The 15,674-nt window shown below is 45.1% G+C and overlaps 2 protein-coding genes across 3 annotated transcripts in view; both read left to right on the forward strand.

Moving 5' to 3' along the window:
- LOC135508341 (AT-rich interactive domain-containing protein 1B-like) overlaps nt 1–15,674 on the forward strand; it is a 322,882-nt gene that overhangs the window by 296,782 nt on the left and 10,426 nt on the right. For both annotated transcript variants that reach the window (XM_064928452.1, XM_064928453.1), the window contains exons 10-13: nt 542–645; nt 9,487–9,648; nt 9,799–10,008; nt 10,584–10,794. In XM_064928452.1, coding sequence (XP_064784524.1) covers nt 542–645; nt 9,487–9,648; nt 9,799–10,008; nt 10,584–10,794 — 687 coding nt within the window. The remainder of the gene's footprint in view (nt 1–541; nt 646–9,486; nt 9,649–9,798; nt 10,009–10,583; nt 10,795–15,674) is intronic.
- LOC135508342 (chromobox protein homolog 5-like) lies at nt 2,180–5,911 on the forward strand. The gene is made up of 3 exons (XM_064928454.1): nt 2,180–2,458; nt 2,942–3,046; nt 5,440–5,911. The coding sequence occupies exons 2-3, from the start codon at nt 2,944–2,946 to the stop codon at nt 5,673–5,675; spliced, it is 339 nt and encodes a 112-aa protein (XP_064784526.1). The 5' UTR covers nt 2,180–2,458; nt 2,942–2,943; the 3' UTR covers nt 5,676–5,911.

Raw genomic sequence — 15,674 nt, forward strand, 5'->3', positions numbered from 1 at the left:
GGGTAGAGTAGAGTAGAGTAGGATAGGATAGGGTAGGGTAAGGTAGGGTAGAGTAGAGTAGAGTAGGATAGGGTAGAGTAGAGTAGGGTAGAGTAGAGTAGGGTTGGGTAGAGTAGAGTAGGGTAGAGTAGAGTAGAGTAGGGTAGAGTAGAATAGAGTAGGGTAGGGTAGAGTAGAGTAGGATAGGATAGGGTAAGGTAGGGTAGAGTAGAGTAGGGTAGAGTAGAGTAGGGTAGGGTAGAGTAGAGTAGAGTAGGATAGGATAGGGTAAGGTAGGGTAGAGTAGAGTAGGGTAGAGTAGAGTAGAGTAGGGTAGGGTAGAGTAGAGTAGGATAGGATAGGGTAAGGTAGGGTAGAGTAGAGTAATGTAGAGTAGAGTAGGTAGGATAGTAGGATAGGATAGGGTAAGGTAGGGTAGGGTAGAGTAGAGTAATGTAGAGTGGAGTGGAGTCTTTATTATCCACGGGAGGGAATTCATTCACATGCACCAATGCCTTTTCAAATGTGTAAATTGTTTGTAATTGCTGTTCCATCCATGTAGGGGCCGTGGGGATGGCTGTGAGTGGGATGATGAATCCTGATGGGAAGCAGAAAACAGGTGGCAAGGAGGAGAACATGCCCACCAATGAACCCCCAAAACTAAAGGTAAAACCCCTCTCTCTCTCTCTCTCTCTCTCTCTCTCTCTCTCTCTCTCTCTCTCTCTCTCTCTCTCTCTCTCTCTCTCTCTCTCTCTCTCTCTCTCTCTCTCTCTCTCTCTCTCTCTCTCCCTCACCCTCTCTCTCTTGCTCTCTCTTTCTATCTCTCTCTCACATTCACTCGCTCTCTCTCCAGCTTGCTCTCACTCTCTCTGTCTCTCTCTCTCTCTCTCTCTGTCTCTTTCTCTCTTGCGTGCGCTCTGTTGAAACACTAATGAACCAAAGGCATCTGATCAGCATATGCTGCATCAGCACAGCAGGCAGAGTTTTGTTTTTGTTTTCTTGCCATATTTAATGATTTGTTTAACATTTACAGTTAATAATATTTTCTCGTTTTGTTTTTGCCCTCAGCTCTCTTCCTTGTTGATGTTTTGGCATCTATACACAAGCACGCAAACACACTTGCACACACCCACACACACACCAGGGGTGGGGTCAGTTTGAATTAAAGTCAGTCAAAAATTGATTTTATTTTCAGTGACCTCTCAATAATCTGAAAATGAGAACATTTTAATTTCAAAAATGTTTCTTTTACATTTTTTAAATGTTTAAATCACTCCCTGCATTGACTGACTTCAATTCGAATTGACTCCAACCCTGACGCTCTCTCTCTCTCTCTCTCTCTCTCTCTCTCTCTCTCTCTCTCTCTCACACACACACACACACACACACACACACACACACACAGTACTCACTCCTCTCCACAGCCCAAACCACCATATTGCTGACTTCTCACTTCTCCCAAATGCAGCTGAGCTCGTTGGCTCTTTCCATTCCTGCCATTTGTTTTGCCCCTATCATTTCTGTGAAAATCCCTGTCTTTGCTGATAATAGTGGTGAGTGTTGAATTATTGAAAGCAGTCAAAGCTGTGTGAAGACCCCCAGAGCTCTCTGAAAAGATGATGTGTCTACTCTGTACTAACAAGACAAAGCCTTAGTCTCCCTGCTCTGCTAGACTGAGAGAGAGAGTGAGAGTGAGAGAGAGAGAGAGAGAGAGAGAGAGAGAGAGAGAGAGAGAGAGAGAGAGAGAGAGAGAGAGAGAGAGAGAGAGAGAGAGAGCACATCAAGGTTCTGCTGACATATGCAATCTGTCACTGAAACTCTCAAACACAAACCTGTCCACTGACCTGGAGAACTTGTTCCATGTATTCGGAGTAGTCAGGACTCTCTTTTTCTTTCTTTCTTTCTCTCTCTCAATTCATTTTAAATCATTTAAATTTAAGGGCTTCATTGGCATGGGAAGCATACTGTATATTAACATTGCCAAAGCAAGTGAAGTAGATAATAAATTAGAAAAATCCAAGTTTATCTAACCCTTTTATCTAACTCTAAATCTATCTTTTTGTAAAAACATGCTGAAAAATGTGGGAGCTCATGTGCTCATGACCTCTCTTTCTCCCTCTCTATCTCTCTTTCTCTCTCACACACACACTCTCTCGCTGTCTCTCACTATTGCTGTCGCTCTATCGCTCCCACTGTCGCTGTCTCTCACTCTCGCTATCTCTCTCACTCTCGATGTCTCTCTCTCTCACTCTTTCTGGTTTGCTGAGTGTTTCTGATGCACACAGCAGTTTGCTTTCTGTTCACACACAGTCAGGGTTGGAGTAAAAGTATGGGTGAGGAAAGAACAGAGCAATATACAAATACATTCCTCTACATTCCGGAATACATTCCGTTTCGACCAGAAGCGGTGCCTCCGCATGACAACTCTTCACTGCTAAAGGTTGTCCGCTTTGTGGGCGTAGGCGTGAACCTATAGAGAGTAAGTAAGTAAATACATTTTGAAAATGTAAAAAAAACTATGTATTATTAGCTAGCTAGCTAGTTAGCTACAGCAGGCCACTGTGTGTAGGCTAATAAACTGCTTATTAGCTATCTAGCTAGCCAACTTTACATATTATAGCTAAGTGAAATATCATCAGCTAGTTAACTTCATATCTATCTTGCTATCTTGATGTAAGCCTATTTATCATTGTAAATTAAAATCTCATGCCCCAAATGAATTTAAAGATAACAGCAATGGAAGAGGGTGAAAGGATTTTCTGCTCCAGTTGTCAGAAAAAGGAGTAGGTGTACTAGTTAGATTGTGGGATGACATTAGACAGATTGTGGGATGACATTAGGAAAATATTATCCAGTTCTAGTCCCTAGAGAGGAAAACTATGGAGACAGACAGAGAGATATTAGTCCGCGCTGTCTAATTGTAATACAATAAAGCCTGTTTCTTTGTGATGTCTGTCCTCAGCTATGGAGAGCTGCAAAAGCCTGTCTGTAGATGAAGAGGTCCAAGTGAATGTCCCAAGAGACTGCTGGCATATCCTTATATGCCATGAGTTGTATGGGTACTTATGTTAGTAAATGTTTTATACAACATTACAGTTAAAAGTCACACATAATGTAGTACAAACGTATTACAACTGTAGCAGGCCAATCCTTCTCCTAACACTCCTGATTCAACTTATCAACTTATCAAACCTAATGAGTTGATAATAATGTGTATTATTGCTGTGCTGGAATAGAAGTCTACTCACTCAGTAGATCAGGAAGTGGAACAAGGGTGGCCACCTCTGGTAGGGACTGTCGTGACGTGGCTATCATTGATGTGATGACTGTTATTTTATTAAATCAATTAACTATGTGTCAGGATTTGGCCAGGGTTGTTCCGGGTTTTGGTCACTAGATGCCCCCATTGTGCTTTTTGACCTTATGTTTTTTTCCCTTGTTCCCCATTATTATTTGCACCTGTGCCTCGTTTTCCCTGATTGTATTTAAACCCTTAGTTTCCCTCAGTTCTGTGCTCTGTGTTTGTATGTTAGCACCCAGCCCTAGTGTTCTGTGTATTCTTGTCGTTTCCGGTGGATGCTCTTGTGGAATTCTGTTTTTGTTTTCGAGTATCTCTTGAGGCTTTTTTGTGCTATTCCTACCACCTTTTGGATTTGCCATTTTTTGTATTGAAGGACTTCTCCTTTTTACTTTATTAAATACACCGTCTTAAGTACTGCTGTGTCTGCCTCATCTTCTGGGTTCTGCTGACTATTCGTGGCTCAGTTGGTTAAGTGACTGTTTCTCACTCCGGAGACCCAGGTTCGTAACCGGGTCCTGACAGAAACACAGAGCCAAAAATGAACCCAGAGGCAGTCAGTTCCCAGGACCTTTTGCCATGCTGTCCCACCACCAGGAGACTGTCCAACGCCACGAAGCCGCCCTGGTTCAGCAAGAGGCCTTAATGGCTAGACATTCTCATCTTCTGTCGGAGATGCTGACTTCCATTAAGCAAATATCTGATCGTCTTACCCCGGCAACAGTTCCCGTCCCAGTACCTCAGATTCACGTACCCATGGCAGTTAACCCCCTGGCTGAACCTCGTCTTCCACCTCCCCAACGGTTCTCAGGTGATCCAAGTGCTTGTAAAGGGTTTCTCACCCAATGTTCTCTCTCCTTTGAGCTACAATCCTCGTCGTTTCCCACCGACCGGTCTAAGATCGCTTATATCATCACCCTGCTGTCGGAAAAAGCCCTGGCCTGGGCTACTGCTGTGTGGGATGCCCATAGTTCCTGCTGTGCCAGCTACTCTGCCTTTGCTGAGGAATTCAAACGAGTGTTTCAAGGCCCAAGCAGTGGTTCTGACTCAGCCAAACAGCTCCTGACTCTCCATCAAGGTTGGCGCAGCGTGACGGACTATGCCATCCAGTTCCGCACGGTGGCAGCAGCGAGTGGCTGGAACAACGAGGCGCTCACGGTGTGCTTTCTGAAAGGCCTTTCCGACACTATCCAAGATGAACTGGCCACTCGGGAACCACCGGACAATCTCGAGTCCCTGATCAAGTTGGCCTCACGCATTGACCAGCGTCTGAGAGAGGGAGAACTCAACCGTAGACCTCTAGCCCCTATCAGTCCCAGCTCCGAGTCCCCACCCTTATCATCGCTGGCTCCACCGGAACCCATGCAGATTGGACGCATCTCCCAGGCTGAGAGAGACCGCCGGATGAGGGAGCGACGCTGTCTATATTGACTAAGTTACCTTCTGCCAAGGAAACGGCTGAGTTGGTAATTAATCATGTGTTCCGAGTCTTCGGCATTCCTCAAGATATGGTTTCTGACAGAGGTCCCCAGTTCGCCTCAAGGTTTTGGAAGGCCTTCTGCCAACTCATGGGGGCTTCTGCCAGTCTATCTTCAGGGTACCATCCGGAGTCCAACGGCCAAACAGAGAGGATGAATCAAGAGCTGGAAACCACCCTCCGATGTATGACTCGTGACAACCCGTCCACATGGTCATCCTTTATTGTTTGGGCCGAATATGCGCACAACACCTTGCGCTCCTCCTCCACTGGTATGTCCCCGCACGAGTGTCAGTTTGGCTATGCTCCTCCATTGTTCCCGGACCAGGAGGCAGAAGTCAGAGTGCCTTCAGCCTTGAAGTTCGTCAGACGCTGTTGGCTTATGTGGAGGAAGACCCGTCTTAATCTTATGCGTTCCTCACAGAGGTACCAACAACAAGCCAACAGACGTCGCCGTCCCGGGCCTACCCTGCGCCCCGGCCAGAGAGTCTGGCTCTCCACAAGAGACTTACCTCTACGGGTGGAGTCTCGCAAGCTGTCCCAAAAATACATCGGTCCCTTCAAGGTTGCCAGGAGAGTTAACCCAGTTTCTTATCGCCTACACTTACCCAGATCCCTTAAGATTAATCCCACATTTCACATTTCATTGTTAAAACCTGTTGTTTTTCTCCCCTTGTCCCGGCAGACAGACCTCCCCCTCCGCCTCGTGTCATTGGAGGCCAGCCGGCTTATACCGTCCATCGGATACTGGATTCCCGCCGGGTGCAGCGGTCCTGGCAGTATCTGGTGGACTGGGAAGGCTACGGTCCCGAGGAGCTCTCCTGGGTTCCTGCCAAAGACATCCTGGACCCTGACCTCATTCGTCAGTTCAGGGCCCTCCACCCTGAGAGAGCTGGTAGGAACGTCAGGAGCCGTTCCTAGGGGGGGGATTCTGTCAGGATTTGGCCAGGGTTGTTCCGGGTTTTGGTATGTTAGCACCCAGCCCTAGTGTTCTGTGTATTCTTGTCGTTTCCGGTGGATGCTCTTGTGGAATTCTGTTTTTATTTTCGAGTATCTCTTGAGGCTTTTTTGTGCTATTCCTACCACCTTTTGGATTTGCCATTTTTTGTATTGAAGGACTTCTCCTTTTTACTTTATTAAATACACCGTCTTAAGTACTGCTGTGTCTGCCTCATCTTCTGGGTTCTGCTGACTATTCGTGGCTCAGTTGGTTAAGTGACTGTTTCTCACTCCGGAGACCCAGGTTCGTAACCGGGTCCTGACACTATGTTTAATTATTAGACATGATTAAATGAATCAGGTAACAATTAACTCATTAGCAATCTTGGGGCACCACGGGAAAAGTTAGTTTAATGAGTTAGCGTTTCCCGAATTAACTCAAGAATATATCAGAATATATCGTTTTCATACCAGTCATCCATTAATCCTTATTACCTCATATCAGTTTCATTCTGAAAGTCGTTGACTTAGTCTAAATGATGATTCACCGATACACAAATTGGCTTCATTATTTATTTACTAACTAACTAAAGAATCACACAGAAATACATAAGCACACACAGTATAGGTTGAATTGATTACTAACATAATGCAATGAAAAGTCTCTAGTGGAATAACCCGATATGATGGCTTGTTACACAATGAAAGGGGGGGGGAGAAAGAGCGGGAGAGACAGAGAGTGGGCTTATTGTACATAGATGTGGAAAATATGCTCATCGTAAATATGGATATTTAGCACCCTAACAAATCATTCGGATGGATTTAGAAATGCAACACATATTTACACTTGTATGTCTTTGTCTCTTTTGAAATCGCCCGGTCCATCTATGGGGAGTCAGTTTGACAGAAGTCTCTGATTTGTCCACCAGAGGTCACTATGTCCTTTGTAGTCGTAGTAGTAGGTTTCTTTGTCTCAGAGTGTTCATTAGACAAGATCCTTCAGAGGGTCTTTGGTCGAGTTTACTAGACTAAAGTACATAAACAGCTGCAGACTGAATGTTCCTGTGTAGTCTAGAGAGTTTCTATCAATTTCGTGACATTCAGCTCATACTGGTCTGTATTGAAATTGCAACCATTTCAGTGTATTCAGCTCGCGCTGCACATATACTGGTCTAATATGTTAATTCTTCAGCAAGTCCTTTTATGCACTCGCCTTGGAGGGTGGTTCCATCATGTTGCCACAATGTCTGTGCTCACGTTGGCGTGGTTACTGACTTGGCAAAAGTTTAAATGAAAAACAGTTATCTAATTTAGAAGACTAAAATCACATTTAATCTTCTCACAAATGGTTTCAAATTTAATCATATAAAATGACAACATTTAGATGTAAATCTGATAACTGGGACGTATACATTTGTAGAGTTACCATTATCTTGTAATACTATCCTTAATGACCTTACAAAACAATATACTTTTGCCATAATTATTGTTTGGATCCCCACAAACCATTTCCCATATTTTTTATATGACAAATATTGTTTCATTATCCACTGTTGGATGTTGGAGTTTTGGCGTCCGATTCTCTCTCTACACACATCATATTCCTTTGTTCAATACTGCCGGAGAGAGAAAGTTTACGACTGGTCGTTAAAGTTATAAAACTGGCCCACTTCCCCCCTTCCTCTCTAGTGGGAGAGGGGGGGGGGCTCTCTTTTATCCTCACCCTGGAAGGAAAATCATGACAGGACTTTTTTGTTCACCTAGAAATGATGCTTTAGTAATAGTAGCTTACTTACTAAGATGTCTAACATTTATAAACAAGTTAGATTATTTGTACATTTTGAAATTATATTTTGATTAATTTATGTTGATTAATTGAAGTGAAGTTTTTAAACTTGTTTTAATTGTTAACTTAAAAACAATATTCAAGAAGAACTCGTGTCAATGTTCATTCATTTTGCAATAAAAAGGTGTGAAGGGGATCTGTCTTGAATTTGCTGTGTTACTTTGTTGCTTTCTCAAACTAACATGACATTTTTGTCCAGATGTGAGCTCTCCAATCGGTTTTATTTGATTGTCACTCTGTCTCAGGATATCAGCCATGTGAACCCATTTTGCAGTTTATCATACTGTCATGCATCACCAATGCAGCCATAGGCCTACAGTATGATGGCATAACTGACCTAATGAACATGTGCAATCAATGTACGTTTGTCATTGTATATCTGAAGCAGAGAAAAGCTAAACTCACACATCAATTGTATATTGTTGAGCTAGCTATATGTTCTCAATTTAAAAATTATACCAGTAGATAATGTATATGAGGCTAACCATAAGCCAGATTTTCTACATTATTTATGCAACCCTAGGTACAGTACTGTACATGAAAATAAGGAGCTGACAATTTGTAGGGTAATTAAAATGTCAAAAAGGAAAATAATGGGGCATGGGGAGCATTGTAATTATACCTTGTTTATTTGCTGAGAATGATTTCAGAATATACAGACAAAATCAGAAGGTCAATGGCATGGAGGAGGATTGTAGAGATGTTGTTGTTGATGGTGGTTAAACAGAGATTTGCACAACAATGTTTGCAATTCAAAGCCACATTTTCCTTTACACAAAGTACCCAGTCATGTGTATGTAGGCCTATGTATTTTACAGGAAGTGAGCTATCATCATCAATGTCATGACATAGCTAGCAGCATAAGCAAACATTGTTGTGCAAATCTCTCTTCACTCACCATCAACACCAACAGTCTCTGCAAACCTCTTGACCTTGTGATTTTGTCTCTGTATTCTCCACGCTTGTGTGATCTAGAACCTAAAAGGGTTCTTTGGCTGTCCCCATAGGAGAACCCTTTGAAGAACCCTTTTTTGTCCCAGGTAGAACCACAGAAAGTTCTACATGGAACCAAAAAGGATTTGACCTGGAACCAAACAGGGTTATCCTATGAGGACAGCCGAAGAACCCTTTTGGAACCCTTTTTCTAGGAGTGTATCAAAGCAAAATCAGACCGAATTGGAAAACCATACACAGCGATGATCGGCTTTCCTCCATCTCTTTTGGTTGTGCATGCCCGGGAACTAATGACACGCAGAACTATGTTTCATGAACGGAAGATTTTCAAGCAAACATCTGCTCCTCACTTGATTGGTTAATTGCAGCGGTGGCCATGTTCAATTTGTATAAAGTAGAGCAGAGCTGAACTTTTTCTACCGCTCTGCTAGCGGGGCTCCCACCTCTCAACTTCCCACAATCCCCTGTGCATTGCTCCTCGTGCTCCTGTTGAAAATGAATGGGGGTGGATCTTTGTCTGGCGAATTTGGAAGTGGTGGAAACCCTACATAAGACTCAACAAGTGCTCACCCTTGATTTTTGTCCTCCTTTTCTCTCTCTCTCGCTCTCTCTCTCTCTCTCTCTCTCTCTCTCTCTCTATATATATATATATATATATATATATATATATATATATAAATATATCACTCTCTCTCACTCTCTCTGGCTCTCTCTCCTTCTGTCCCTCTCTCCCTCTGTCTCTCTCCCTCTGTCTCTCTCTCCCCCTGTCTCCCTCCCTCTGTCTCTCTCCCTCTGTCTCTCCCTCTGTCTCTCTTTCTCTCTCTCTCTCTCTCTCTCTCTGTCTCGCTCCCTCTGTCCCTCTCTCCCCCTGTCTCTCTCCCTCTGTCTCTCTCCCTCTGTCTCTCTCTCCCTCTGTCTCTCTCCCTCTGTCTCTCTCCCTCTATCTCTCTCTCCCTCTGTCTCTCTCTCTGTTTATCTCTCTCTCTGTTACAGGATGGGCACAGTGGATCCCAGTGTGTCTCCCAGCCCACCACCCCTGGTGCCATGCTTGTCCCCTCTCCCCTGTCCCCCAGCCCAGCCAGCCTGTCCTCCTACCATGGGGATGACAGTGACAGCATCAGCAGCCCCATCTGGCCAAAGACTCCCTCCAGCCCTGTATGACACGCCTCCTTATATTTTAACCAATATCTTCCAATGTTTTATTTCTTGTTGTTTGTTTTCCAGTGCGATGACTGATTTCAGTAGTTGTGTAAGTTTGCAGGGTTGGAGCTAATTCCATATCTCTCTCCATCTCTTCCGACTCAGAAGCTCAACTCGTCCACCATGACTAACGAACGAATCACGCGCCTGTATGATATGGGTGGGGAGCCGGAGAGGCGTGGCTGGGTGGACCGGTACCTGTCCTTCATGGAGGAGAGGGGTACACCTGTCCCCCACCTTCCCGCCGTGGGCAAGAAGCCCCTGGACCTCTGCAGACTCTACATGGCTGTCAGGGAGATAGGGGGCCTAGCCCTGGTGAGAGACAACCACTGATTTAATTTCATTATGTCTTACAGGACTGAAATATACTGCTTTATGTCTTACAGGACTGAAATATACTGCTTTATGTCTTACAGGACTGAAATATCAGTGCTTTTCTCATGTATTGCTGGACTGAAATACCGTAGCGCTATACACTATCGATGTGGTTTATTAGACTTGTCAATATCACTTATTTGGTAGTAGCTTTGAAGTGGGGCAAAGCAAATGTTTAGTAGTTTCAAGCCAGGATACATACAGTGGACTAACATGCCATTGTATTACATTTACATTTACATTTAAGTCATTTAGCAGACGCTCTTATCCAGAGCGACTTACAAATTGGTGAATTCACCTTCTGACATCAGTGGAACAGCCACTTTACAATAGTGCATCTAAATCATTTAAGGGGGGGGGGGGAGAAGGATTGCTTTATCCTATCCTAGGTATTCCTTGAAGAGGTGGGGTTTCAGGTGTCTCCGGAAGGTGGTGATTGACTCCGCTGTTAATGCTAACCTGTCACCCTTCCCATCCTTCCTCTCCTCTATACATCCTCTCCCCTCCCCTCAAAGGTGAACAAGAACAAGAAGTGGCGTGAGCTGTCCACCAATCTGAGTGTTGGTACCTCCAGTAGCGCCGCCAGCTGTCTGAAGAAGCAGTACATCCAGTACCTGTTTGCCTATGAGTGTAAGGTGGAGCGGGGAGAGGACCAGCCGGCCGACAGCAACACTGGGACTGGGGGGGAAAACAGGAAGCAGGCCAAGGTGCAGCCGCCCTCTCCTGGTAAGGACCGGCACTGACACTGATGATGATGATGATTGTGATGATGATGGTGGTGATGATAGTAATGATTTTACACTGTATCAGGTGAAACTGTACTGTATGCTGACATCAATGCACCAGCAAGACAGTCTTACTAGATGGGAGAATGTGTGCCTTTTCTCGGACTAGTATGGTGTCTTGGAATAGCATTTTGAACAACATTAAAAACAATCAAGTTACAGCACCTCTAAGCAGAGATATGGCTTGATGTGATTGCCATGTTAAAAATGTTAAGTCATGTAATTCTAGGTTACGCTGGTATGCTATTTATAAGACAAAGTTTTTGATTTGCATGTTGTCCCTGACAGTGTTTCTAAGCACAATTACGGTGCCCAGCTAAGGAGAGAGAGCTGGAGTGTGAAGGTCACATCTCTAATTCAGAGTGGTGATGAGAAGAGTGACCTACCCTGCTTTTTAAATAGAACACCAATACTTCAGCTGCCTGAGTCACACCAGATTGCTTTTACTAAAGGGCTGGAGAGGAGTACCTACCTTCAACACACACACACACACACACAAACACACACACACACACACACACACACACACACACACACACACACACACACACACACACACACACACACACACACACACACACACACACACACACACACACACACACACACACACACACACACACATGTAGACAAATCAAATCAAATCAAATTTATTTATATAGCCCTTCGTACATCAGCTGATATCTCAAAGTGCTGTACAGAAACCCAGCCTAAAACCCCAAACAGCAAGCAATGCAGGTGTAGAAGCACGGTGGCTAGGAAAACTCCCTAGAAAAGCCAAAACCTAGGAAGAAACCTAGAGAGGAACCAGGCTATGTGGGGTGGCCAGTCCTCTTCTGGCTGTGCCGGGTAGAGATTATAACAGAACATGGCCAAGATGTTCAAATGTTCATAAATGACCAGCATGGTCGAATAATAATAAGGCAGAACAGTTGAAACTGGAGCAGCAGCACGGCCAGGTGGACTGGGGACAGCAAGGAGTCATCATGTCAAGTAGTCCTGGGGCATGGTCCTAGGGCCGCGGTTCAGTTGAAACTGGAGCAGCAGCACGGCCAGGTGGACTGGGGACAGCAAGGAGTCATCATGTCAGGTAGTCCTGGGGCATGGTCCTAGGGCTCAGGTCCTCCGAGAGAGAGAAGGAGAGAATTAGAGAACGCACACTTAGATTCACACAGGACACCGAATTGGACAGGAGAAGTACTCCAGATATAACAAACTGACCCCAGCCCCCCGACACATAAACTACTGCAGCATAAATACTGAAGGCTGAGACAGGAGGGGTCAGGAGACACTGTGGCCCCACCCGAGGACACCCCCGGACAGGGCCAAACAGGAAGGATATAACCCCACCCACTATGCCAAAGCACAGCCCCCACACCACTGGAGGGATATCTTCAACCACCAACTTACCATCCTGAGACAAAGCTGAGTATAGCCCGCAAAGATCTCCGCCACGGCACAACCCAAGGGGGGGGGGGCGCCAACCCAGACAGGATGACCACATCAGTGAATCAAGAGGGATAGACACCTACTCAGGCATATGTCTGCATCCCAGTCTCTTAGACTCTTGATGGAGACATAACCTTCTGAAATGAATATTTACCTTCATGTTGAGCCAGGTCAGTGCGTCTATTTACTGGAACATACACTAAAATAGAAATTACCGTAAGCTGAAACAGAATGAAATATGTGTACATTTAAGAACCAGAGCAGTCGCTATTACCTTCACTTACAGTAGATGACATAGTGCTGTGTGATTGATTGAAGTGGAGAGAGAACCATGTCCGTACTGTGCTCTTAACACAAATGAGACCTCATGTTGGCCCGATTTGTCCATCTGTCTATCTATCTCTAACATCTACTAACTATCCCTCTATCCCTCTATCCAGCCACCCATCCTGCTCCCAGGTGCCTGCCTGGCTGCCTGCTTCACTGACCATGTCAATGAAGCAGGCTCCATGTATAGCTGACAGCTAGGTGATGATGTCACAGAGTAGAGAAAGCTGTTGAGCAGCAAAGAGGAGATGTTGGGAGGGAGGAGTCGGAGGAGGGAAGGGGGATCCCCCTGAGATTGATTCATGAGGCTGGAGCGATGAATATAAACAATGCTGACCTCCAGTCAACCTCTATTCACTCTGACACACACCTGTGAGCCAGCGCTTTCTGTCTTATTTCATCAACCTTTACACTCACACACACCTTTCTCTCTTCCTCTCGCTCCCTCATTTCTCTCTCTCTCTCTGAACGTAGAATAAAGGGCACTTGAGTTCACGCTGTGTAAATGTCCCCTCCCTCCTAGTGTTGCCTGCCTGTCTACCTGTCTTTCTTCCTGCCTCCTTCCCAGTGTTGTCTGTCTGCCTGCCTGTATGCTTAACTGTATCCCAGTCTGTCTGTCTGCCTGCCTGTCTGCCTTACTTTCTGTCTGCCTCCCTCCCGTGTTGTCTGTCTGCCTGCCTGTCTGTTTATATGCTTGTCTGTCTGTATGCCTGTATGCCTGTTTCAAATCAAATCAAATATATTTATGAAGCCATTTTTAATTGGCAGATGTCACATAGTGCTATACAGAAACCCAGCCTAAAACTCCGAACAGCATGTCTGTCTGCCTGTCTGTTTGTCTGCCTGCGGCATCTGAGGGATAGGAATGCTCTTAACCTCCTTTAACCACTGGATCCATTGTTCACTTTCTGAGTTGCTTGGCTATGGAGCAGAGGAGATATCCTGGAGAGAGGAGAATCCCCCCCCCCCCATGCCCTCTCCTTTTCTCCCCCTCTGTCCCTTGCTCCCTCTCTCCCAGCCCCACTGAAAGCATCAGTCTCTGTCCCTCTTTCTCTCTATCCCTCTCTCTCTGGGAGGCAGGGAGCCTATAGGTTAAGAACGCTGGACCAGTAACCGAAGGTTCAAATCCCCAAGCCAGCAAAGTTGGAAAATCTACAGTTCTGCATTTGAGCAAGGAAGTTAATCCCCGACAACAACTGCTCCCATCCCTCAGATGCAGCAGGCAGGCAGGCAGAAAAATAGGCAGACAGACAAATAGGCAGGCAGCTAGACAGACAAATAGGCAGGCAGACAGACATGCTGTTTGGAGTTTTTTCTGTATAGCACTTTGTGACATCTGCTGATGTAAAAATGGCTTTATAAATACATTAGATTTGATATGAAACAGGCATACAGACATGATGACGTGGATTAAGGCAGCCCCCCGCACCTCTCTGATTCAGAGGGATTGGGTTAAATGCAGAAGACATATTTTGGTTGAATGCAGTCAGTTGTGCAACTGACAAGGTATCCCCTTTCCCTCCCTCCCTCCCTCCCTCCCTCCCTCCCTCCCTCCCTCCCTCCCTCCCTCCCTCCCTCCCTCCCTCCCTCCCTCCCTCCCTCCCTCCCTCTACCCTCTAACTGTTGTGGCGGCAGGGGGTATTGTTGAATAATTCAGAAGTAGTATGAATTTTTTAAGCCATTCTTTATTGCTGTTAGAGGCGTGCGGTGCAGAGAGGAGCTGCTACACTAAACGCTCATTCACATATCCAGCATCTCTTATCTCCTAAAACTAGCCATCATGTTTTCCTTCATTCCTACTTCATACAAGCCTTTTTCCTCTTTCGCTTTGTAGGGTCTTCATGTGTAATGCGGCATGGTATTACATAATTTCCTGTGTTTTTACAGACCTTCAATAATTGAATATTCCTATGCGCTGAAAAATTCATAGCCATGGCATCATACAATTTATGCATCATATGGTCTGATACTTGCTTCATATCATTCTAGCTACCTTACCCCTGAGTGATGTGTAGCATGGCCGGGTCTCTGGTACAGTAGTCTGTTACTCTCTCTGATATACTGTAGGGAGTGCAGAATACAGTATAGTACAGTACAGCCTGCATGTGGGTGAGCCTCGCCCTTACAGACACCCTCCCCCTTTGTGTTTTAACTACAGTTGAGCCCTCAGGCATAACCTCCACATGAACCCCTCACTGAGTTCACCCTGCCAAAAATGGAAAACGATCTTCAAAAAGCTGCAAAATAAAACTCTCCACAGTGACTGCGGCAAGTTTGGCGCTCTCCAATGAGCTATTCCCACAGAGAGGCCTTCTCTTCCTCCTGTTTCCCTCTCTTCCTCCCCCTCCCCCTTCTTCTGCTCTTCCTCCTCTTCTCCTGCTCCTTCTTAGCAGTCCCTGCATTCCCCCTCTACTCTCGGCAGGCAGGTGCTGAGGCTCGTGTTAATGAGTGGTGGTTAGTGAGCAGGGTTGGGGAGTATTGGATTACATGTGATAAATTACATGCAAGGGATTACAAAAAATGGTAACTGTAATCTGTCACGTTACCAGCAAAAATATTGTAATCAGATGACAGACACTTTTGAAAAACTAGATGATTTCTTCAAGGATTTTACTTTTACATTTGGAAAGGATGTTTGCGGAAAAAAATGTTTGACACTTCTCTGTTTTCTTAATAACATTCAAATCAGTATTGAAAAAAGGCGCAAGTGTAAGTTTGTACCACCTAGGCATTTCTGACCACAAGTCAGAGACCACTATGATGGCACAACAAATGCGTTTGATGGAACGTGGGAAAAGAGCATGAATAGGCTTTTGTAGGCTACAGTCCAAGCTACGTCTTCCAATGGTGCGACTGCTGTCGGCATCCACAGATTATCCAACTTGAATAAACTCTTGGAGGTAAGGATGCCAGCAGTGGGGTAGTTTACGACAATACGGATATCACTGATTATTGATATCTATATACCGCATTGATGTGAATCACACTGCTGCTCTCTCATTTAGCTATTTGCGCCTTATAGATTGTGGTTGGCTGTTCACAAAT

Source organism: Oncorhynchus masou, chromosome 21 (assembly GCF_036934945.1).
Source record: "Oncorhynchus masou masou isolate Uvic2021 chromosome 21, UVic_Omas_1.1, whole genome shotgun sequence".
NCBI lineage: Eukaryota > Metazoa > Chordata > Actinopteri > Salmoniformes > Salmonidae > Oncorhynchus > Oncorhynchus masou.

Excerpts from the sequence above, each read along its gene's own strand:
- LOC135508342 (XM_064928454.1), top strand. The coding sequence starts at position 2,944 with ATGGAGAGCTGCAAAAGCCTGTCTGTAGATGAAGAGGTCCAAGTGAAT. Across the intron at positions 3,047-5,439 it reads TGAGTTGTATGGGTACTTAT|ACAGACCTCCCCCTCCGCCT; the intron begins GTTAGTAAATGT and ends TTGTCCCGGCAG.